Here is a 23529-nt window from a genome sequence, read left to right as displayed (position 1 = left end):
TTACTGTTGGAGGGTAACTTCAGTTGAAGGGTAACTTCTGTTGGAGGGTAACTTCCTGTTGGAGGGTAACTTCCTGTTGGAGGGTAACTTCAGTTGGAGGGTAACTTCCTGTTGGAGGGTAACTTCCTGTTGGAGGGTAACTTACAGTTGGAGGGTAACTTCCTGTTGGAGGGTAACTTCAGTTGGAGGGTAACTTCAGTTGGAGGGTAACTTCCTGTTGGAGGGTAACTTCCTGTTGGAGGGTAACTTACTGTTGGAGGGTAACTTCAGTTGGAGGGTAACTTCCTGTTGGAGGGTAACTTCCTGTTGGAGGGTAACTTCAGTTGGAGGGTAACTTCCTGTTGGAGGGTAACTTCCTGTTGGAGGGTAACTTCAGTTGGAGGGTAACTTCCTGTTGGAGGGTAACTTCCTGTTGGAGGGTAACTTCCTGTTGGAGGGTAACTTAACACTTTGACAAAGCACCAACCGATTAGTATGCGACTCTGCATTAGTTAGCGTAAGTTACTCATTTTGTTCCACATTCATTGCAAGAATCACAACAGCAGTGAGATTCTTTCAATTCCTGATGTAGAAGTTAGGATTGAAACTACTTTAAACTATTGAAGACGTTGAGTGAACACGAAAAACATATCATTCATTTTTTCATTTGTTTATTGTTTTATCCACATAATTAAATCCATTTATTGAAAAGCTAAGAAAATACCTGTGTTGACCTTAAAGCAATGCAGCAGTGGTGTTAAGGAGATGAAGTCACCGAGCTTTGTGTTGATAGTTTTTCCAACATGCTCCAACCAAACTGTTTTCCTTTTGAAGTTCCTCTGGATGAAATATTCCCCACAGAGCAGGGTCTCCGTGTTCATCATCGCATTTAATCCCTTCAAAGAGTTCCTCACATCGGAAGTGTTGTGTTGAATTTCAGCAGGTTTGTCTCTGTGAAATTCTTCAGAGTCACATGTCCCTGAACATACCATAGTGTGTCTCTCTTCCTCACACATTCAGTGTTCTCCTCCTTCTCCTCCCTGCTCCTCTACCTTCTTTGGTTTCGGGTTGTGTCGGGACAGTTACGGTTGCCATGTCTTTTTGTCTCGACCTTGATGGTCTGGTATGTGTTTTAAGCGGCACTTGTCGCCATAGAAACAGCCCGTGGTCCGCCAGTAGAAGCACTCGTCTCCGGCGATAGGGACACACTGTCTGGACCTGCATCAAGGTCACAGAAAAATTACATTTATTATAATGCTTTTGGTGGTTTTGAGAATGTCAATGGTCGGCAAAGGCTAGAATCTCAATGTTCCCTCAGAGTGAGTTTATATTGTATTAACATCTGCTTGCCTCTTTATATAACCCTCCTGTTGTCTTCGGGTCAAATCTGACCGATTTACTACTTTCATCAATCATAACTTTTTTGTTTCACATTCGATTGCATTAAGGCTTCATGATATCCTTCACAGTAGATATTTGAACATATCCAATGGCTGAACAACGCTTTCATTGAACTTTGGATGATTTAGTGTTCCCGGTCTGACCGCCATAAAGAAAAGGAATTAGTAACCATCAGATATCTCACACACCCACACACACACCCACACCCACACCCACACCCACACACACACACACACACACACACACACACACACACACACACACACACACACACACACACACACACACACACACACACACACACACACACACACACACACTAAACAGTTTAGTGCTGTCCTTCTGTTTGGAGTCAGTTTCGTCTTTTATCGAATTAGACCTGATCCTCTTTGGATATCTATCTCGTGAAGATCATCAATGGTCACAATACATTTCCTAAACGTAACCTTCTGTACCTCACACAGACCTGTCAACAATTATCTTTACCCTCACGTTAACCAGGAGGTCATCTCTTTTCTCTGAAACTTTAAACGACTCTAAAGACCCCTACACACCAAACTGACTCCAGAGAACACGTCCCGACGGAACACGACTGTTGTGTCGCCTCACGTCTCCTGCGTCTTGGCCAACAGTCGCACTGGAACACACCGCAAACACTTCAGCCGACGGCCAAGTAGCACGTACGAACTGCGCATGCGTGAGTGGCAATAACTCTCCTTACCAGCAGGCGGCGGTAGTGTGTATTCGTCATTCAAAAGAGGCAACAACCGGAAGACAGACTGTGTGATAACCGAGAGTGGTACAAAGAAACAACAAATAGCGTGTTCCATTTTCCCTCTACAGCGAGAAGCTCATGGGGTTTTCCCGAACCTGTGTCGAGAGCTGGAGTTAAATGAAATCTCAGATTTACGTTCGTAATAGTTTGTTTGGGTCCCTCACTTCCGTTTCGCTTCTCATGCACTGATTCGCTAGCTGAACAGCCAATCAGAGTGATTTCTTTGGCCGACAGCCTCCCGATTCAACATGTTGGCACCGCCGAAAAGACACGATGGGGCGGGACACACCAATCTGAGTAGGGCGACACGACGCTCATCGACGGCCCGACATCTATTGACGGCCGAAATCGGCTCAGTGTGTCCGGGACTTTCGATGAGATAGCTGGTAAAACATGTGCTCATTGTGTAAGAGATTGATAAATGAATCAATGAGTCTACCCCTGCAGATAAACCATATTTAATTTTGTCTAAATGTACAATATTTAATTTCACATTCTGTTCTTGTATATATCATATTCTATTGACATGTATATAGACTTCTTGCACTATTTGTATTTTTTTATTTTATGATATATGTTATATTGTTTGAGGAGCTCAGGTCAGAAGAATTGAATTGCCCTTTCTATACTGTAGCTGTTAGAGCCCTTTTGTCGATAATAAATGTATTATTTTCTAATTAATTTAGGTCTTAATATCTTTGTTTGATTTATGAATTAGTAATGAATAAAATATTCGGAGAATAGTTTTGATTTATTGTGATCAATCAGCTGTTATATAAGGAAGGGGTGGGACTGAGCCTCAGTCTTTGACCTCACGTTACACTGATCATTTTTGTTTATTTGTTGGTTTAATTTTATGGAAGAAGTAAATAAATCAGCCAAAGGAAGACAAAGAAATCAGCCCCTACAGAGTTTTATTTGGACTGTTTTTAAAGTGTGAGTCAAGAAGCGGAGCCCCTTTTCCAAACTCTATCCCAAATGTTCAGTATTGAACTGGATCCAAATCCCCTGGCTGCCCTATTTGGGGTAACAGGCTATCTCTGTCCTTTGCCCTCCTCTTAGCTCGTCGAGCCATCCTGCTTAGATGGATAGACAGTTTCCTGCCCACTAATCTACAGTGGTTGACAGATGTTATGTCCTCTAGGAAACTTTAAAAGATCAGATACTCACTTCTATACTCAAACAGCACATTTCAGGAAGCCTGGGGACCTTTTATAAATGCATTCCAAACTCTGTAAATCATTATGTTATTGGTTTAGCTTAAATGCAGCATATGTATGTATGTATCAGGTTTTCAACAAGCCGGTAATTACCAGTTTTTGGCTGGTAAAATTTGATAAAAACCGGTAAATTCAAAACCTGCCGGTCAAAATGTCCGATGCTCCGATCGATCGGCCGCCGATCATTATCGGCCGATATTCACTCTTAATAGTTTGATCTGTGCTCTCTATCAAGGCCGATCAGGAGAGATGGATCTGATCGATATCGGTATAAACGCGAGTGAACGTGTAACCGCACGCGAGACAGAGATCAGATCAGCTGCTGCATAATCACCTAAAGCCCCGCCCACCGTTTAGCAAGCTGCATGAGAAACTGACGGGCTGTCAGGAGAGAGAGGGAGAGAGAGAGAGAGAGAGAGAGAGAGAGATTCTCCCGTGTTATTATTCAAAGTTAATTTAAACTTTTGAATAATGTACTTCATCTACTACAAGTAGTTTATTTGAATGTAATAATTATGTTGTTTGTTGAATCTGAATTTTTCGATCTGTTACGATTATAAACTGAAGCAATATAAAAATGGCTCCCATTAACTGAGTTTTAAACATCAGTATATCCGGTCCTAGTCCGGTAATTACCTGCTAACGGAAACTCTGCTACACAAGTCTTCTTCTTATTATTGGAACACGGTAAAATAAATTCTGTCCCGACGTTTGACCGGCGAGAAAAAATCCTGGCGGAAACCCTGGTATCATGTATATGTGTATGTATACAGCAAATGTGTATGTGTAGGTTGCATGTGTGTATAGGCCTGTGTGTATAGGCCTGTGTGTATATGCATTTGTTTTACATGCATATATACTCGTCCAACAATGTGTCTGGCATATATTCGTGTGTACCCCTACACACCAATCTGACACCAGAGAACACTTCCCGACGGACCCGAATGTTGTGTCGCCTCACGTCTCCTGCGTCTTGGCCAACAGTCGCACTAGAACACACCGCAAAGACTTCAGCCGACGGCCAAGAAGCACGTACGAACTGCGCATGCGTGAGTGGCAATAACTCTCCTTACCATCCAACTGTTTGGGTCCCTCACTTCCATTTCGCTTCTCATGAACTGATTTGCTAAGCTGAATACCCAATCAGAGTGATTTCTTTAGCCGACAGCCTACCGATTCAAGCGGCGGAAGGTGTAGGCACGGCCGAAAAGACACGACGGGGCGGGACACACCAATCTGAGTAGGGCGACACGACGCTCATCGACGGCCAGACATCTATCAACATCTATCGACGGCCGAAATCGGCTTGGTGTGTAAGGACCTTAAGGATCACTGGCAGTGAACGTAGGGGATCACTTTAGTCGTTGTTATTGTTTGTTTGTGTTTTTATTGTTGTTTTTTCTTCTTCTTTTGTACATACAATCAGCACAGACCAATGGCTCATTTGTATTGGAATATATTATGTTTACCATTACTATATGACAAACACTGCTTATGGATTGTCGAAACTAAATAAAAATATTTTTGATTTGGAAAAAATACATTCTAAAATCTTGAGTATTTGGAATCAGAGTGGGGGTCCCTTGCTACATGCTATGAGTCAGTTGTTTCTTACCCTGCGGCGGCTAAGCTCAGCTGAGGTTCTGAGCAGTTGGAGCTGAGGCTGCTGTTGGTCCTCGGTGGGGGGGGCAGGGTGCGCTGGATCCAGCGGTCGGGGTACCTCATCACCAGCCGGCTGCCCCCCATCTCCACCCCCTGAACGGGAGGAAACAAACCGTTAGGACACAGACACACCACCATGATGAGTGTGTTCTTCTTCTGAAGAGCCGTCTCTCACCTGCAGCTTCTCCAGAGCTCTGGTGGCCATGTTGGCATTCTTGAAGTTAACGAAGGCACAGAAACGCTCGTGAAGAACTCGGATGCTCTCTACCTCTCCAAACCTGTCACCATGGAAACAGAGAGCATCAAACCTATTACTATTGCTACTACTGCTACTACTACTACTACTATTATTACTACTACTACTACTACTACTACTACTATTATTACTACTACTACTACTACTACTACTACTATTATTATTATTATTATTATTATTATTATTACTACTCCTACTATTATTACTACTCCTATTATTACTACTACTACTACTACTACTACTATTATTATTATTATTATTATTACTCCTACTACTATTATTACTACTACTCCTATTACTACTACTACTACTACTACTACTACTACTACTACTACTACTACTAGTATTACTACTACTACTAGTATTACTACTACTACTACTACTATTATTATTATTATTATTATTATTATTATTATTATTATTATTATTATTACTACTCCTACTATTATTACTACTCCTACTACTACTACTACTACTACTATTATTATTATTATTATTATTATTATTATTACTACTCCTACTACTATTATTATTATTATTATTATTACTACTACTACTATTATTACTACTACTCCTATTATTACTACTACTACTACTACTACTACTACTACTAGTAGTATTACTACTACTACTAGTATTACTACTACTACTACTATTATTATTATTATTATTATTATTATTATTATTATTATTATTACTACTCCTACTATTATTACTACTCCTACTACTACTACTACTACTACTACTACTACTACTACTACTACTACTACTACTAGTCCTACTACTCCTATTATTACTACTACTACTAGTATTAATACTACTACTACTACTACTACTACTACTACTACTCCTATTGCTACTACTACTACTACTACTACTACTACTACTACTACTACTACTATTATGAAATACAGTTCTATCTTCCCTAGTGACTGTACAGCTGTGGTGCATCATTCAGATGTCCTTTGTTCTGATTATTAAGATGTACTGTTTCTGAAACACAGAGTGTGAAAACAGTCGGAGTAGAAACATTAGTATCTGCATCTACTGCTGCTCTTAGTTTGTGCTATTTCACCATTAATGAAACATGGGTACATGAGTCACGCATGTTAGTTTAGCTGAACTGATTGAACTAGATAGCACTGCTTTCCAAAAGAAAAGTGTGCATAACAAATACAATTGATTACTATTAGTATTGTTACTTTAGTGGACTGCCTGAATGTGTTGATCAATAGTCCTAAAAGCTGAATTCCTTCATTTGCACAAAGTGTTTTTACATTTTGAAGAGATCCAAGAGGTCTTTCTCTGTTACTTCCACCGTAACGTTCCCGACCCACAGAGAGTGACAGCTCCTGGAGGGAAGGGAAGACAGCAGAGAGAACAGGACGTTAAACAGAGAGGATAATATGAGACAAGTTCAAAATACATCCTTTTTTATTTCTCAAAGTGGCATGTTATACTAAAAGATGATAGGTGCTATTTATATGTCCTTTTAACAGAAAGCCACACAACATACCCACTCTGGTCCTGCTGTGATTGTTGCTTCAGAGCTGCATTTCAGAGAAACAGGAAGTAGAAATCATGAATTATTCATCAAGACTACTTGGAAGCATGCAACAAAAACATGTCTTTAAGAGTTCATGGTAATTCAGGGTGGGACATTTAAACAGACATTATTATTTTGCGGTTAAAGTAAATAACTTGCTGTCACTATGTACTGTCAATGTGTTCCTGCTGTCTGGTATATACTGTAGACTTCTTACACTATTTTTATTTGTATTATATAAAAATATGTGTTGCATCGTTGGAGGAGCTTCATTGCCATTTCTACACTGTAGTTTATCTGCATATAACAATAAAACCTTGAATCTTTGATTATTAAATCTTGATATGAGTGAAACAGAGCAATGCTGCCCAGGTGTGGACAGATGTGGTACTGCAGCTCTTACTCTGGGCCTCAGGTGAGGTGGTGACGGCCTGAACTGTGGTGAACTTCTCCAGCAGCTCTTTACTCTGATCTTCCTCAAAACCCAACTCCTAGAGTAAAAAAAAATCAAATAATACATTGAAATCTCAAATAGTCGGTGCATTGAAGTTTCCTCATGTTTTCAGATGACCTGAAAACAGATACTTAATCAACATCTGGACAACTCAGCTCTCACTGATTGGTAATGTAACCGGAATGAGATTGTGAAAATAAATCAACTCCATGCAAAACACCCAGCAATGGTGCACTAATCTGTAGATCTAAACTAAAAAGCCTGATACTAGTTATCAAAGCTACAAAACAATCTATGCTCTTGACATATGAACAGCCACGTGTCAGGTTTGCCACAGTAAATGTTGTTTTGATAGTGTTCTTACATCTCAATACCACACACACAATAACTACAGGGCTGATTGTTGGGCCTCCTCACCATGAGCTGCAAGATTCGACAGGTGAACAGTTTACTGGAAGCTTCCTTGCAGTTCTGATCCAACTTCAACACCTGCTCCATGGCCGCCTCTGCCTCGCTGTACCTCTGCAAACACACATACACATCAGCGTCTAGAAATGTGACAAAACTAACGACATTACAGTGTGCTGTATTTATACACAGGTTTGTTAATAAGAAAAAAATGTAAGGGTCACTCAGACCTCGGTCAAGGCTAAATGTCTTATCTGCCAATGTAAACAAAGGAAATATAATGGGTTTATCTTTGCCATGATTCAAATGATGTCCAAAATGTATTCGTTTTTTTACGACACAACCAGGAGAGTAGTTTTGATGTAATACTGCTGACAAACAAGACAATGAAACAAACAAAAACAAAACAAAAACAAAACCTCCTTGGACAAGGTAATAAATACAATTTAGGTCCAAATGCTAAATCACAGAAATTCAATTTTAAGTTTTTTGTTGAAACGTATATGTGTGTTAAACAGCAGGTGCTGACCTTTAACCCCATCAAAGCACACCCCTTACGGAAGTACCCCTTCGGCCAATCAGGAGCCAGCTGAATGGACCTCCAAGCGTCTGAGAGGGCGGAGGAGAACTCCTCCTGACACCAGTAACAGTACGAGCGGTTTCCATAGAACCTGTGCCAGATACAGACAGACAGACGAGATGTTTGTTAAAAGCAAAGAGAATCAGAAGGGGACAGAGGACAGAGACGTGATAGGGTTAGTGTGTTTGAGTTCAAAGGTCAGACCTGTGGTCGTTAGGGTCACAGTAGATGGCCTCTGTAAACATGTCCACCGCCCGGCTGTACAGAGCCTGCCCGAACATCTGGATGCCCTGCACTGGATAGAGTACACACAGGTACACATTTACACTCTACAACAGGGGTGTCAAACTCAAACACACAGTGGGTCCAAATTAAAAAATGGGTACTAGTCGAGGGCCGGACTGGTTCAATGTTTATTGAAAAACGAATTGAAATGAACTTATTGCACATATTAAACCTGGAACTAACAAAGCTTCAATGATTGCCTATAAAAACAACATTAAACATTAAATAATCAGTTGCATTCATTTCTTATGGCTCTATCTGCAGCTTTTCCAGAGTCATTTCTTATGATTACATTTTCCCACAGGCCAACAACAGCTTCAACAAAACTATTTCCCTCAAAGAACAAACCAAACATGCCCTGTTGACGTGAGAGAGAGTGCAGAAGGAAACATCCATTAAACTCAGGTTGCTGCTCTGTGATGCTAGTTCAGATACTTGGCATCTCATCTTGGGTGCAAGGTCATCAATGTTTGGGCTCAGGCTCTGAGCTGAGGAGACCCTCAGGATGGAGTGAAGGTGTGCGTGCAATATACCGATGGTATTTGTGTGCTCTAAACCAGTGGTTCTCAACTGGTGGGTCACCCGTTTCGAGTGGGTCACGGATGTGTGAGTGAAGAAAAGAAAAGTTGGAATTTTTTTTTTTTTGGGGGAAAAAGTCAAACTTTTATTTTGAAGGCCCGATTTTCTAACGCTGTGCATGCAGTCGGCGTTGGACTGGAAGTCCCGGAGACCATAAATGGTTTTGAAAACTTCTGTCACGTAGTGATCATCTTCTCAATAAAATATCTTTGTTGATGTTTTTTCGAGTCTTCTGGCCAATCAGAATCAAGATTGTTGCCGGAAGTCCCCACGGAGAATAACTTTGCGGTAGAACTCTTCTTTATTCATCCATGGGTACAACTTCAGATAAAAATGAACACGTAATGAAATATGACCCCCGGTTTGATGATTGACAGGTCACAGAACAATGGGGGCTATCTACCCTAACCCACAATTCAAAGTAAGTCACACAGACTATCTCTTCTTTACTCTTTTCGCAGCAAGATGTCAGAACAAAGTGAAAAACAAACAATGGCATAAAATATTATTAATATGTCGGGTAGTAATAAATTTATTTATTATACACATTATAACACATTATAACCCTAACCCCAACCCTTAAAATGTTGGCTCACGATGTATTGACCAAGTCAAAAGTGGGTCCCGAGGCCTGACCAGTTGAGAACCACTGCTCTAAACTATGAGGGACTTTCCCTGGCATCATGTATTTCCTCTCCAACCCGTTTCTACCCAGGAAATATTCTCCAATTAATTTCATAGCATGATTTGTAAAGTCATTTTTAGTCTGCAGGACACTGTTTTTGAATATAAACACTTTGAAACCTCTAGAATGTATTTGTTTACCCAGCACACAAATACAATATGTTACTACTTTATGCTTTCTTGAGTTATTTCCACTCTATTTATGATTTTATTAAAACACAATTCTACACATTTTAAGGGGGAATACAAAATGGGATGAGATATTAAAGGTGCAATATATTGGGTATCTGAGGGAACAACATTTTGATGATGTGAATGTTCTCCACGAGAGTTACAGTATGAAGAGAACAGATACACAGTGTGTGTGAGGGATAGTAAGAACATGGGTTCACCTGTCAGAGACTCCCCCTTCCTCTTCATTTCTTCTGTGCTCTCCACCTGCAATCACAACACAGTTTCGTCTCATATTGTATATTTTGCTGGTTTAGATTGATTTATACATCGACAGCAAAACAACAACTAACATCAGACAAATAAATAAAACATGCTGAAGAATAACATTTGACATAATACCCCCAAAACAGAGGGACAAAAGGGGGGGTAAATGGCCTCTTAACAGATGAGTGTGAGTGTGTGTGAGTGCGTGTACCTGGGTGCTCCTCGCCTCGTTCTCCTTGTTCTCTCTGGAGATGGTTCGGCTCTTCAGAGGTTTCAGTTTGATGTGGCTCGCAGCGTTGGCCACGAACGCACTGCTGGCGTCCCACTCTGGCTCCTGAGAGAACAGGAAGTAACACAGTGAGGTTTGGTTTATCCACACAGGTGTGAACTTCCTAATTATATGAGTGACACAAAATGAGGAGTTTGCTTTCATAATATTTGACCATGAAAGAATATCTCTTTAAGAACCAAACTGGTCTCTCATCATATTAATCCACTGTTTCCTTCTCAGTCAACATTTCAGACTCGACACAAGACTCGTGTGAAAGGCGTTGGCTATCATTCCTAAACATGACTGCATCCTACTAAGAATGTATATTTGCTCAATGCTCAGTCAGGGTGTGTTCACACAGTGTGTTTTTACAAGTGTATAAAAGCTCTGCAGTGTTAGCTTCTCTTGTTTGGACAGTCTTAAGTAAGGAAAGTAAGTCAAATGTATTTATAACGCACTTTTCCCAGACCTAGTCACAAAGTGCTCGACAAAGCATTAAAACATCATACGAATCATAACAAATGAAATGACCACACGTGTTAAAGGTGGGGTAGGTAATTCAATTCAGAAACACTTTTTTATATTCCATGGAATGCTCTTAACATCCCGATAGCAATGAATATCTTAAATGCTTTGACAATAAATCCATTAAAAAATGTCACCTGTGGAAGCCGTGGCGCTGTAAAAAGCACGACCAATCATCTGAGCCGGCCCGGCTAAAGTAACTGGATGGCCTACCTGCCTGTCAGCCTTCCATCTGTGCACAAACTTATCTCGTGCCCTCATTGGTCATGTGCGCGTTCGTGTGTGTTAGAGGAGGGGCTCTGTGAGGAAGTCTGAAGGAAGGGCCAGATTTTTTTCCGTTGCGTATTTTCAAATTCTAGTGCACTCGAGCTGGTTTCTCCATTTTTACCCACCCTACCTTTAAGAAGTGCTAAAAACACAATCAAAACATAGAATAAAAGCACACCAGTTACCCAAACGCCCGCCCAAACAGGAATGTCTTTAGATGACATTCAAACCCTGGCTGAACACTTTGCAGGAGTACCACTCTGTTGTTTCACAGGCCTTGCTCACTACTTCATTATGTCTTGTATTTTTAAGGCATTGATTATATAATAAGCTCCCCCTCACCTCCTCTGAGGTCCGGTGGGGCAGCTGGCTGTGGCTCCTCCCCCCCGCTGTCTCGAGAGCGGGGATTGGCTCGGGGTTGCTTTTGTTTCTGGGGCGCACGGCGGTCCATTTCTCCTCCTCCTGTTTCAATTCCTCCTCGCTGTCACTATCTGACCCCGCGCCAGCCGCTTCCTCTTCCTGTTCAAAAAGGAGAAGCATTGCTGCAAAGTCATACCAGAAGGAGAAGTCTGAGGTCGATAGTGGTGTTATGTAACAACATGGGCAAAAGCTAGAGAATGAACATTGGGGTTTCAAAAGAGAGGGTTTGGAAATGCATTTCAAGCAACAAGCAGAGAAGTGAGTCATTTATTGTTAGTCAAATGTACTTAGACACCTGTTGGAAGAAACACCTGTTGGATGTGTAAGAATGTTTTGATATATTTGTTTTTAATTATTATTTCTCTTGCCTCTTTTACCTCCTTTTATTCTTTGAAGTCTTATGTAATTATACTGTTCCAATTAAAAGTCCCATGTCATGCTTGTCTGGTGATTACCCGTCCCCTTGTGTGTTATGAAGGTTTTACTGCAAGTAAACGGTCTGCAGAGTCACAAGCCCTCAAAGTACACCCTGTGGCGAGTAGGAGGGGGAGGAGCTCCAACAAGCCGTGTAGGACAGAGAGTGAATACACATACTATACAGAGATGCTGTAAGAGAAACCAATGTGAGTTTGGAACATTGAACAATATGAATATATTCTAGTAGACTCTCAACAATGGAATTATGATCAGTAGAAATGGCCATGACACGGGACCTTTAAAGTTTGACATGTTCTGAATTTCTGTTTATCTTGTGTTGTGTGCCACATTGTTGAACGCTTTGAGCTGCACCTTGTATGAAAAGTGCTATTACCAACATGTCTTTATTACAAAGTAACTTCATGTGCGATTTGATTCTTCAGAAGACGCACGTTTGTAAATTGACAGGAAGCTTTTTTCACTATATCTTCTGTGAAAGATAGTTAAAAATGCACTGAATTCACACTTTATTTTGAAGACATATCAGGAAAAACTGGTGCGATTTGTGCAAACTTAATTTGAGAATTGAAAGTATATGCAAGCAGGCATTAATACAGTACACATGCACAGAAGAGAGAGAGTTTGGCAATGGCTTTAAAACATATTTGCATTCAGATTATTGAGTAATCGTGCGTTTATTGTTAGTAAGATTTACATATATTATATTTCCTAAGAGCCACCTGTTAAACACCTGTTGGATGTGTAAGAATGTTTTCATGCTGCATGTGTTTTTACTTAAGCTTCTGTTAAAGCCATTTATTAAAAACCTACACTGAACTAACATTTTATTTTGAAGAATTATCAGGAAAGACTTTATATTTTCGGCTTAATTTGTGAATTTAACAGATACAGGGGGGCAAACAAGTATTGAGTCAGCCACCAATTTTGCAAGTTCTCCCACTTAAAAAGATGAGAGGCCTGTAATTTTCATCCTAGGTATACTTCAACTATGAGAGACAGAAGGGGAAAAAAAAAAATCCAGAAAATCACATTGTCTGGTTTTTAAAGAATTTATTTTCAAATTATGGTGGAAAATAAATATTTGGTCAATAACAAACAAACAAGATTTCTGGCTCTCACAGACCTGTAACTTCTTCTTTAAGAGCCTCATCTGTCCTCCACTTGTTAACTGTATTAATGGCACCTGTTTGAACTCGTTATCAGTATAAAAGACACCTGTCCACAACCTCAAACAGTCACACTCCAAACTCCACTATGGCCAAGACCAAAGAGCTGTCAAAGGACACCAGAAACACAATTGTAGGCTGGGAAGACTGAATCTGCAATAGGTAAGCAGCTTGGTGTGAAGAAATCAACTGTGGAAGCAATTATTAAAAAAATGGAAGACATACAAGACCACTGATAATCTCCCTCGATCTGGGGCTCCACGCAAGATCTCACCCCGTGGGGTCAAAATTATCACAAGAACCGTGAGCAAAAATCCCAGAACCACACGGGGGGACCTAGTCAATGACCTGCAGAGAGCTGGGACCAAAGTAACAAAGGCTACCATCAGTAACACACTACGCCGCCAGGGACTCAAATCCTACAGTGCCAGACGTGTCCCCCTGCTTAAGCCAGGACATGTCCAGGCCCGTCTGAAGTTTGCTAGAGAGCATTTAGATGATCCAGAAGAGGATTGGGAGAATGTCATATGGTCAGATGAAACCAAAATATAACTTTTTGGTAGAAACTCAAATAGACGTGTTTGAAGGAGAAAGAATGCTGAGTTGCATCCAAAGGACACCTACTGTGAAACATGGGGGTGGAAACATCATGCTTTGGGGCTGTTGTTCTGCAAAGGGACCAGGACGACTCATCCGTGAAAAGGAAAGAATGAATGGGGCCATGTATCGTGAGATTTTGAGTGACAACCTTCTTCCATCAGCAAGGGCATTGAAGATGAAACGTGGCTGGGTCTTTCAGCATGACAATGATCCCGAAAACGTTTGACCTCTGTCATTGCCAACAAAGGGTATATAACAAAGTATTGAGATGAACTTTTGTTATTGACCAAATACTTATTTTCCATCATAATTTGCAAATCAATTCTTTAAAAATCAGACAATGTGATGTTCTGGATTTTTTTTTCTCATCCTGTCTCTCATAGTTGAGGTGTACCTAGGATGAAAGTTACAGGCCTCTCTAATCTTTTTTGCCCCACTGTATATAAGCAGACATTCATGCACATGCACAGTCTCTCTCTGTGTGCACTTTATGTCCCCACCTGCTCCGAAGCGTCCTCCGTCCTGTCTCCTCTCTCCAGCTTCTTGCGTTGTTTCTGTCTCTGAAAGTAGAGCATGGACATGGTGGCTGTGGGATGGTGTAAATAAACATGTATGGACACAGGTGTGGAAGTCAGGTGTGTCACAAAAAGTGAGAACAGGGTGTGTTTTGAAGAAAGGCAGGAGGTACACACTGTAGCAGCTGTGGAAAAGGAGTGGAGACAGGTGGGTGACACGAGTAAATAAAGGTGTGGTGGTGGAAGAAACATTACGATCAGTTAGTAGAGCAATTAGACAATAAAGACATGAGTGCAACATATGATTATCATTATATTTCCATTGTGATGCTTGTTTTCGACGTGTTTATTATAGAGCAATTAGCCAGTCGTGTTTATTTCTCGTCACTCACTTTCCTTTTAGCTTTCCTCCTCTCGGCTCTCCTTCTGGTTTTCTCCTCATCATCCAAACCTTCCTCACTGCTCAGCATCTGCTTGAGAAATAGTATCACAGACGGGGGAAAGTAAGCATAGCACTGTTCCACACAAAAACATTTAGCTTACAGGGATAATTCAAAGAGATAGAAACACGTTTTAGAGACAACATTTATTGGAGATTTTTTATTTTCATTCAACATTTTGCAACCTTTATTGCACTTTGCAAAAGAAAAGAAATAAGTCCAATATAGGATTTTTTCGTTTTAATAACAGGGATCGTTCAGCCTACCTGTGATTAGGGATGCCAGAAACTGACCATGATCAAAATCGAAAATCGGACAACCCTGGCGAATAATAATCGATTATTCCACGCCCACCGCCCGCGCCACGCCCCCCCCGATGGAGAGAAAGAAAAAAAACTCTTGCATTTGACCTAATTTGCACTTGTCAGTTTGAAGTAGTTCCACGAGGAACTCTTCTTTCCTTTGTTCATCTCTAGTTGTGCTCTCACTCCAATAAATCAATCGCACGTGTGACGGAGAGGGGGGGGGCGGGGTCGGTGAAGGGCTGCGCTGCTGGCTTCCTCCAAGTTTACAGTAAAAAAAACTGGTGGTGTGACCAATGGCCATTTACAATTATTAATACGATTACTATTATTAGCATAATAATAATAATAAAAAATATATATAAATAAAATTGAATTTTAAAAATAATTTTCGATTATGGAGACTGTAACGAATATTCGAATAATCGCTGGCATCCCTACCTGTGATGAGCCTTGGTCTGTTCTTCTTTCTTTCAGGTCAGAAGCTCCATTCTGGACCGCCATCTCCTCCTCACATGGCCCTCCTACACACACACACACACACACACACACACACACACACACACACACACACACACACACACACACACACACACACACACACACACACACACACACACACACACACACACACACACACACACACACACACACACACACACACACACACACACACACACACACACACACACACACACACACACACACACACACACACACACACACACACACACACACACACACACACACACACACACACACACACCTTTTAATTGTGATTTGATGCATGGGATGAAACACAGGGTATAACATGGAAAGATACACCTTGTTTATATTCGAAATGCCGCCATGTGTTAAGAAAGAGAAAGTGTGTGTGTGTGTGTGTGTGTGTGTGTGTGTGTGTGTGTGTGTGTGTGTGTGTGTGTATATTGACTATTACATTTCCTATGCAAAGCTACACAGGTGAACTTGTGGCAGCTTGTGATTGGACGATGCTCACAGAGAGGGAGAGTGTGAACTTCATCTCAGTGTGCTCGTTTCCCCCTCGTGTTTTTAAAGAATGCAAATGTTCAGATTGTTGTGCAGCTGTAGTGAAACAAGTGAACTTAAATAAAAGCCTGCTTATTCAAATCATGCAAACAAATACTGACTTTTAAACAAATATCATCCAGACATTTGGTTCATAATTTATTCTAGATAAAGTCAGGGTAATAATAGCTACGAGTACTTAAAGATAACACGTTTATATAGCTAATCTGCAGCAAATACGAGCTGTAGATTTATTTAATGCTGGCATTTCACTTCAATCTGAGGTCAGTCGATAAGGAATGTATTGAAAGATATAGTCACTAATTACTCATTCCAAGTTAAATTCCATAAGCAAACTATAATGGCAAGTTTGAAAAGTGAAAAAAGTCATACAGTACATCATCGAATATCAAAATAGACTCATAAGTCAGACCAAACTATTTTATGTTAAGAGTTAGCGGGAAACCTCCTCCCTCCCTTTATAGTAAACTAAGAGGTCTCTATGCCAAAAATATCCGCGGGCGCCCGGACAGAAATAGCGCTCAGGTACGCAGAGGCACTCCACAAATATTTCACCCTCGTATTCAAATATCAACTGAACCAAGTTATCCAAAAGAGATTCAGTCTAAAAATAAACCTTTGCACACCAGCCTTTGGTGAAACCCAGATCCATTAGCACAAATTGAATGGTGGTAAATGTTCCCTCCGCTGATGATACTCTCTCTGCAGAAACAGATCAGTGACCGTGAACTCCCAGCAGCAGAAAGAGAGACAGCAGCTGTGCCGGGAGTCTTTACTTTCGTGTTATTGCTAGACGCCACGCCTGTTTTCCTCGTAGTATTTCAGACGCCGCCATCTATTTACATCAGTCCTAAGTGAACAAGCAGCAGGACGACTGCTGAGGCTGCTGGCAGGATTAACAAAAAGCTTAGCCTGATGAATATCAACGAGAAAAGAAAGAGACATAAGATGTTTTTGTCAAATTAAAGTGTCACAGGAGAATGAATGTATTAATGTTTGAGGCAACCACAGCAGAAAGTAGTTCCAACATTCGGGATGCATTTACACTTGTCGTCATTACATAGTTGGCCCAATTGAAAGCGCTGACAAGTATATTCTTCAACTGTAATATGTCCAGCTCCAGTGTCAGTTTCTAATAACAGTGAATACAGCTAGAATATACAATCAATCTATTATAGGTTACTACAGACAGTCCAGATGAACACATTAAAGAAGAATGGGTGGAAGTGGTCATGTTTTTTGACCCCAGGCCCTTTTGGTTATTGTTGGAATGAACCACTAACACTTTCTGTAGATTTTTGAATAGAGGGTGTTTACATTGATCCTTTGCATACTGCCCACCACGATTGCACGATCTCCACATTTGTTTGGAAGGACAGTTTTACTTAAATGCCACTTACACTTAGGAGGAGATAGTATTCAGTTCTGACATCCAATAATAGAAAGATTGACCATGTCATTTCGAGGTTGATGAAAACATGTTATGGGCCCAATGGACTGTAAGAAAAGATCCCAAAGACTTAGGAAAAATAGATAGATCCCAAAGTCCTTTCCAGGCCAATAAAAAACGTTTGAGAACAATACCCACATTTCAAATGAAGCACGTTGTATCAGATATTATTAAGATGTACATTTCCATGATGGACACAATCTTGTCAGGTACTGAGTTTTCCAAACTGTACCAGGAAGAACAAAAGAGCCTCTATCTCCAGTTTTCTCCAAAAGGAAGTGAAAAGGCCATAACTTCCTTATATCTGTCAAACCAGAGATAGTTTACCAGCGTTCCCGCCAGCGGGGCGTCTTGCCGTCATTTAAAAAAAATAAATAATAATAATTCAAGAGAAGATCGAGAGTTTTTATCGCTTGAAATTACGAAAAGGACAAGGTGACATGGTGACATGAAGAGCCGGCGCTTTAAGAGAGCCGAGCCAAATGATCCGGCTCACTAACGTAAAGAGAGATAGTATCTATAAAATTCAATTAGAGTAGGAGTTTTATGATCAGCTGTTAATTCCTCTTCTTTTGTATGTTATTAGTCGAGCATTTAAAACTCAAAGCCTCCTATTCCCTCTGGGTGTAATGACTTTGGGTCCTAAAAGGAAAGCAGTCCCGATACATTGGTTTTCCTTTTCGGACCATTTCTGGATTCAGACTATTAGTTGATCTCTCAAGCTCTAACTAGACGCCTAAGCCAAACCCTTTCCAAACTGATAATAAGACAACAGACAAGCCTCATTTTGAAACAATCCTCTGCCAGTAATCTGTGCCGGCTCTTTAATATCATCCACTTGGCGGGCAGGGTTGTTACTCTCGATGCTGAGAAGGTTTTTTGACAGTCTCAAGTGGCCTTATCTGTTCAGGGGTCTTGGCTAAGTTTGGACCTGGCTGCTACTTTTATCAATTAGGTCAACATGCTAAAAAAACTCAAGCTCTAATGATCCCCTATTTACACAAGTCAAAAAGTTCCCCTGGCAGGATGCAGCATAGAGGTTTGCCACTTTTTTTAATGAGCATTTCTTTAAATTACAAAAGTGTTTAACTCTTCACTTGCATTTCTCAGATGACATTTTGGCCATAGGACCTTCTTCCACATGACAAAAAAGCCTACTGTCTATTCGTAAGTCTACTTTCAGTAATCACAAAATCTCTACCAACCTTGATTTGCATTACAAACTCGCTCTCAGAAGGTGATAGTTTGATCCCCTTCCCCTTAGTTCTACGTGTTGAGGTGTCTTTGCCAAACCCTGCATTATAGCAACTGCCACCATTTGTTGTTGTATATCGCAATATAAATCTATTTACCATCGAACCCTGCATTGACTAGTCCAGTGTTTTTCAAAGTGGGGGCCCCGAACCCCCGACGGGCCGACAGGGGGCGCCAGGGGGGTCACTCAAAGTTTGAGGGAAACAGGTTTGTTTTTTTGTTTTTTTAAGATTGATTTTTTTGTTTTTTATGTTATTAATAACTGCATATCTATCAATCTAGCCTATGTGTCCTTTGATGCCAATCTTTTCATATATTTTGTTTTTGAATCACACAACCGCCCTTCAAGCCAATCAGAATCGAGCTGCCGCTACTGCTTGTGAAAATCTGCTCAGCTTTTGGAGCAAGTAAGAGCTAGTGAATATTTCGCTCTGCAGCTGGATGAGACCATGGATGTAGCAAATGTCGCAGAATTGCTTGCATACATCAGATTTATTTCAGAAGACAACTTTGTTGAGGAAATATTATTTTGCAAAGCACTGGGAGGTAGGACCACATGAAGAGACATTTTCCAAGTTCTAGATGAGTACATCATCTCAAACGGACTTGACTGGTCTCGTTGTGTGGGTGTGTGTTCAGATGGGGCAGTGGGGCTATGACAGGCAAAGAAAGCGGAGTGACAGCTTCGATCAGGCAGAAGCCCCCAAATGTAGTGGCATGTTCCATCGGGAGGCACTTGTACACATCATTTTAAAAACAAATTGAGGGGGGTCCCCACCAGAGGATAATGCTATATGGGAGTCCTTGGCATGGCAAAGTTTGGGACTGGACTAGTCAAATGAAATAGTATTTTCATTAGTGGAAACTACCCATTACCTTTAGTGACAGAATCAATTGTTTTGTTCATTAATTACGAAAAGATTTCCATTCCCTGTCCAGCAGAAAAAAGAGTTTCTTCAAAACTCTTAATATACACATTCAAGAATTCCTATGAAAACTCCTGTATAAAAGTCCATATATGGGAATGTTTTTGAATAACTACCACATGTCGAATGCAACATGTGCAAATCCATTTATCAGAACATGTTGCATTGGTTTTTCTGAAATAATACAGAGGTCGTATGTTTTCAATCAATAACAGATAAAGAGAGAATACTGTTCAGTCTCTAGGCAACATTCTTCTCTCTCCAACACAAGATGACGACAGGGGGAGAAAACTCTGTCCACGAATAGTTCCTCTTCCTTTCAGAAACTTCTGGAATGAACAGAAACTAAATGTGTTTGGCATTAAGAGCCACAATACAACCTGAGCCACAGAAAGACTGAAGGCAGATGAAGAGCAGGAATAACTACAGACCGATGAATATGCTTGTTTTGGACACATATAGCCAATGTCAAATGATAGGTTTGAGGCTGAGACAAGTTTCCCATCCACACAACTTCAAAATACTAACAGAAGCCTATAGAATACTTGCTATTGTGCATGGAGATCTTGAGCATGGCGAGTTAAATTGTGATGGTGAATATTCTTCAACAGGTGCAACAAAAACACTGAGGGAAGTGAGGGCGATGTCAAACAATCTGCACACATTCACACGGTCTCCAGAGGTGTTATCGCGTGAAAAAAACACCTGTGTAGGTTTGAAGGTTTTTCTCATGATCTTGTATCAGTCTTTTCCCAGAATGATCAGGATTTCAGGCCATAAATGAAGTTAAGTATTGAACGCAGAGCTGCAGACAATCATACAACCGTTTTAATTGAAATAGTCTGACATGGATGCATTCTGTTGGAATAAAACTAATGTATACTCATTTGGAGGTGTACTTCAAATACACATTTTGAAGACATCGATGACCATTTTGAAAGTTCAGATTTGTTGTGATTTGAGAAGCAGGAGCTTTATTGTTGGAGGTCTTAATCGCATCAATATCTTTATTATTATTATCATTACATGTCATTTGTTAGACGCTTTTATCCAAAGCGACTAACATACTCCATACTGTGGGCAATCCCCACAGGAGCACTTTGGGGTGAAGTGTCTCAGGGACACACAGACATGCTGACTGCAGTGGGGTTCTTTACACTCTAAGCTTCACCCAAAATAGTTTCATTGACACGTTTTAATACTCAGTCCTTCTCATACACCTATTCTTAAATTAAGTTATTACATAACAGCAGGCTGACATTTTAGCTTGAATAAAGATTGGAAGAAACTGCAGTTCTTTTTCTGAAATGATGGCATATCAAGGTCGGACTTTAGCTACATTAATGAAGTCTTTGTTTGGATACAATAGTTGTCATTGTGCAAACCTACGGAGCCCCTAAAGGGACATGGAAAAAAACAAAAAAGAGAGAGAGAAAAAAACGAATCCGTTATCCTGACTTTATTTTTATTTATTTTTTAAAGTTACCGATGCGCCAATGAGGAAGTGGAACACACAGGAGACAACCCTTTCATTGCAGACTGTTATGTTTACGTGGGGAAATGAGAGTGCATACATTATTTGAGATATATTTCGAACTCAGACTTAATTTTATGGACATTTCGGCCAGGGGTGTAGAGCTATTTGTTTAAGCAACAGATTGGCAAAACAGGAGAGTCCGCTTTGATCTATGAATTCATGTCCGTGACTGGCCAGTGGCGGAATGGCAATCGGGAAGAATCCCAATGGGCCGGTGCCCACTCTGATCGGGCCACTAGGTCCACCGTTTCCCCGCAGCGAGGCTCCCCCCGTTGACAGTTTACGTGGGCTGGGCTGGGTGAGATTCCCGGGCTGATTTTTAGTCCCAGTCCGCCCATCATGTGACCAGATATCTCCTTCATAAAACTAATAAAAGTGGGAGTAATCGGGCAGTTCGATGTGTGTAGAGGTGTGTGTGTGGTTAAAACGTAACAGCCTGTGGTCACTCTTTATAGCTGTTCCATGAAGGTAAACACAGTGTAGGCGGTGCGTAAAAGCTCTTTGAGCGCTGGTGCTGCTCTTCTCTGAGTTACACGTGCCGCTGCCTCCTGGAGTGACCACACACCCCTGGCCGAAATGTCCTTAAAGTGAAGTCTGAGTACGAAATAATATATCTCAAATAATGCACTGTCATTTCCCCACGTAAACATAACAGTCTGCAATGAAATGGTTGTCTCCTGTGCGCTCCACTTCCTCCTTGGCGCACCGGTAACTTTCTCAACAAAAAAAAAAGAAGAAAAAAAGGATAACGAGTTAGTATCTCATGCGAACGAGATACTAACTCGTTATCCTGACTTTTTTTTTTCTCCCTCTGTTTTTTTTCATGTCCCTTTAGGGGCGCCGTAGAAATCTAAGTAGAAATGCAACAAAAAAAGTCACAGATTTCAACATGTATTTTCCTGGAAACAATACCAGGAACTCAATTACAAGTTCTCTTCCATGGAACCATGAGTGAGAGGGGTTACTGTGAAGTGCTTTCAAACTTTCCTTAGCATTATTCATGAGAATTAAAAAGCTGGAGTGATTCTGAAGAGAACATGCACCGACTGTGTGAGTTAAGTGTGTGTGTAAACAACTCAATTTAAATATCTGAGAGCCCCTGTTGGATGAACGTCTTAAAGTATACTTTGCTGGTCAAGTAAAACCTTTTTAAATCAGGTTGCGCCGCCTCCAGAAAACCAACATTTGTAAACAGACGACATCCTTCTATATTTTACACATTACTTATTAAGTCTCACTGCAACTGTATCTCTTGTAAACTGTAAACTATCCACTTAAACCCTCACAGCCAAAAATAATCCCCAAGTATCCAGGGGCGGACTGGGTCTAAAAATCACCCCGGGAATCTCGACCGGCCCACTTTGGTACCACTAGTAAGTTGTCATCGGGATTTGTCCCGAACGTCCCGATGGTCAGTCCGCCACAGCAAGTATCAGTGCTGACTATTACAACTCATAATAGACGCTTTCACACCGGAGTACTTTTCCCAGTATAGTTCCGATAGTCCTTGAAATGTTGCGTTCAAACCAACAAAATCTGGAACTGAACGCGATCTGCTCTTTAGTTCATCAGAACTAAAGAGTTCTGATGAACAAAGTACTGGGAACTAAGTACGGCAAAGTACTTGGTGTGAAAGCGCCTAATGTTTTCATAATGGGAGATCGGCCCACAACCATTAACAGACTACACCAGGGAACAAATCAGAAACATTAAGTCTGTAAATGGTTGCCAGATTTAGAGTAGCTGTGCTGCCAGATGATGCCTGGTTGAAAGAAACATCTCTGATGAACATGCACTTGATATCTTACTGGTTTTCATTCAGTTTAGGTTCATCAGATTTTTTCAGCAGATTAAACACCATGGAAACTTTCAACTATGAAAGAAACCAAAAAATCTCCTAGTTTCCCTGTGCAGCACAAAGATATTTGCATATGAGCTCATGCAAAATTCACAATAATATGTCAAGAGCACAGTTTATTTCTAGTTCTGCCATATACCGTGAGTTTCAAACAAATCAACCAAATTGTATCCGACGTTGCGGACAAAGGAATGGATTCGTTTTAACTACAAAATGTTGAAGTTAATCAAGTACGCTGCTTGA

General features: G+C 40.7%; 1 protein-coding gene across 4 annotated transcripts in view; it reads right to left on the bottom strand.

The window, feature by feature from the left end:
• Window positions 1-633: 633 nt before the first annotated feature.
• The window catches only part of LOC307035117 (uncharacterized protein), a 28875-nt gene continuing 5979 nt past the window's right edge, over window positions 634-23529 (bottom strand). The window contains exons 2-16 of one of the 4 annotated variants that reach the window (XM_079674138.1): window positions 15653-15732; window positions 14862-14942; window positions 14455-14514; window positions 11673-11849; window positions 10479-10601; window positions 10222-10267; window positions 8486-8576; window positions 8231-8372; window positions 7711-7815; window positions 7243-7330; window positions 6810-6843; window positions 6571-6645; window positions 5213-5315; window positions 4991-5130; window positions 634-1197 (exon numbers count right to left, since the gene is read on the bottom strand). In XM_079674138.1, coding sequence (XP_079530264.1) covers window positions 1062-1197; window positions 4991-5130; window positions 5213-5315; window positions 6571-6645; window positions 6810-6843; window positions 7243-7330; window positions 7711-7815; window positions 8231-8372; window positions 8486-8576; window positions 10222-10267; window positions 10479-10601; window positions 11673-11849; window positions 14455-14514; window positions 14862-14942; window positions 15653-15732 — 1481 coding nt within the window. In that variant the 3' untranslated portion in view covers window positions 634-1061. Of the gene's footprint in view, window positions 1198-4990; window positions 5131-5212; window positions 5316-6570; window positions 6646-6809; window positions 6844-7242; window positions 7331-7710; window positions 7816-8230; window positions 8373-8485; window positions 8577-10221; window positions 10268-10478; window positions 10602-11672; window positions 11850-14454; window positions 14515-14861; window positions 14943-15652; window positions 15736-23529 lie in introns of all 4 variants that reach the window. The other 3 variants (XM_079674136.1, XM_079674139.1, XM_079674137.1) reach the window with 3 other exon arrangements.

The sequence above is a fragment of the Notothenia rossii genome, assembly GCF_949606895.1.
Source record: "Notothenia rossii genome assembly, chromosome: 1".
Classification (NCBI taxonomy): Eukaryota; Metazoa; Chordata; class Actinopteri; order Perciformes; family Nototheniidae; genus Notothenia; species Notothenia rossii.
This window is presented reverse-complemented; position numbering and strand designations above follow the sequence as displayed.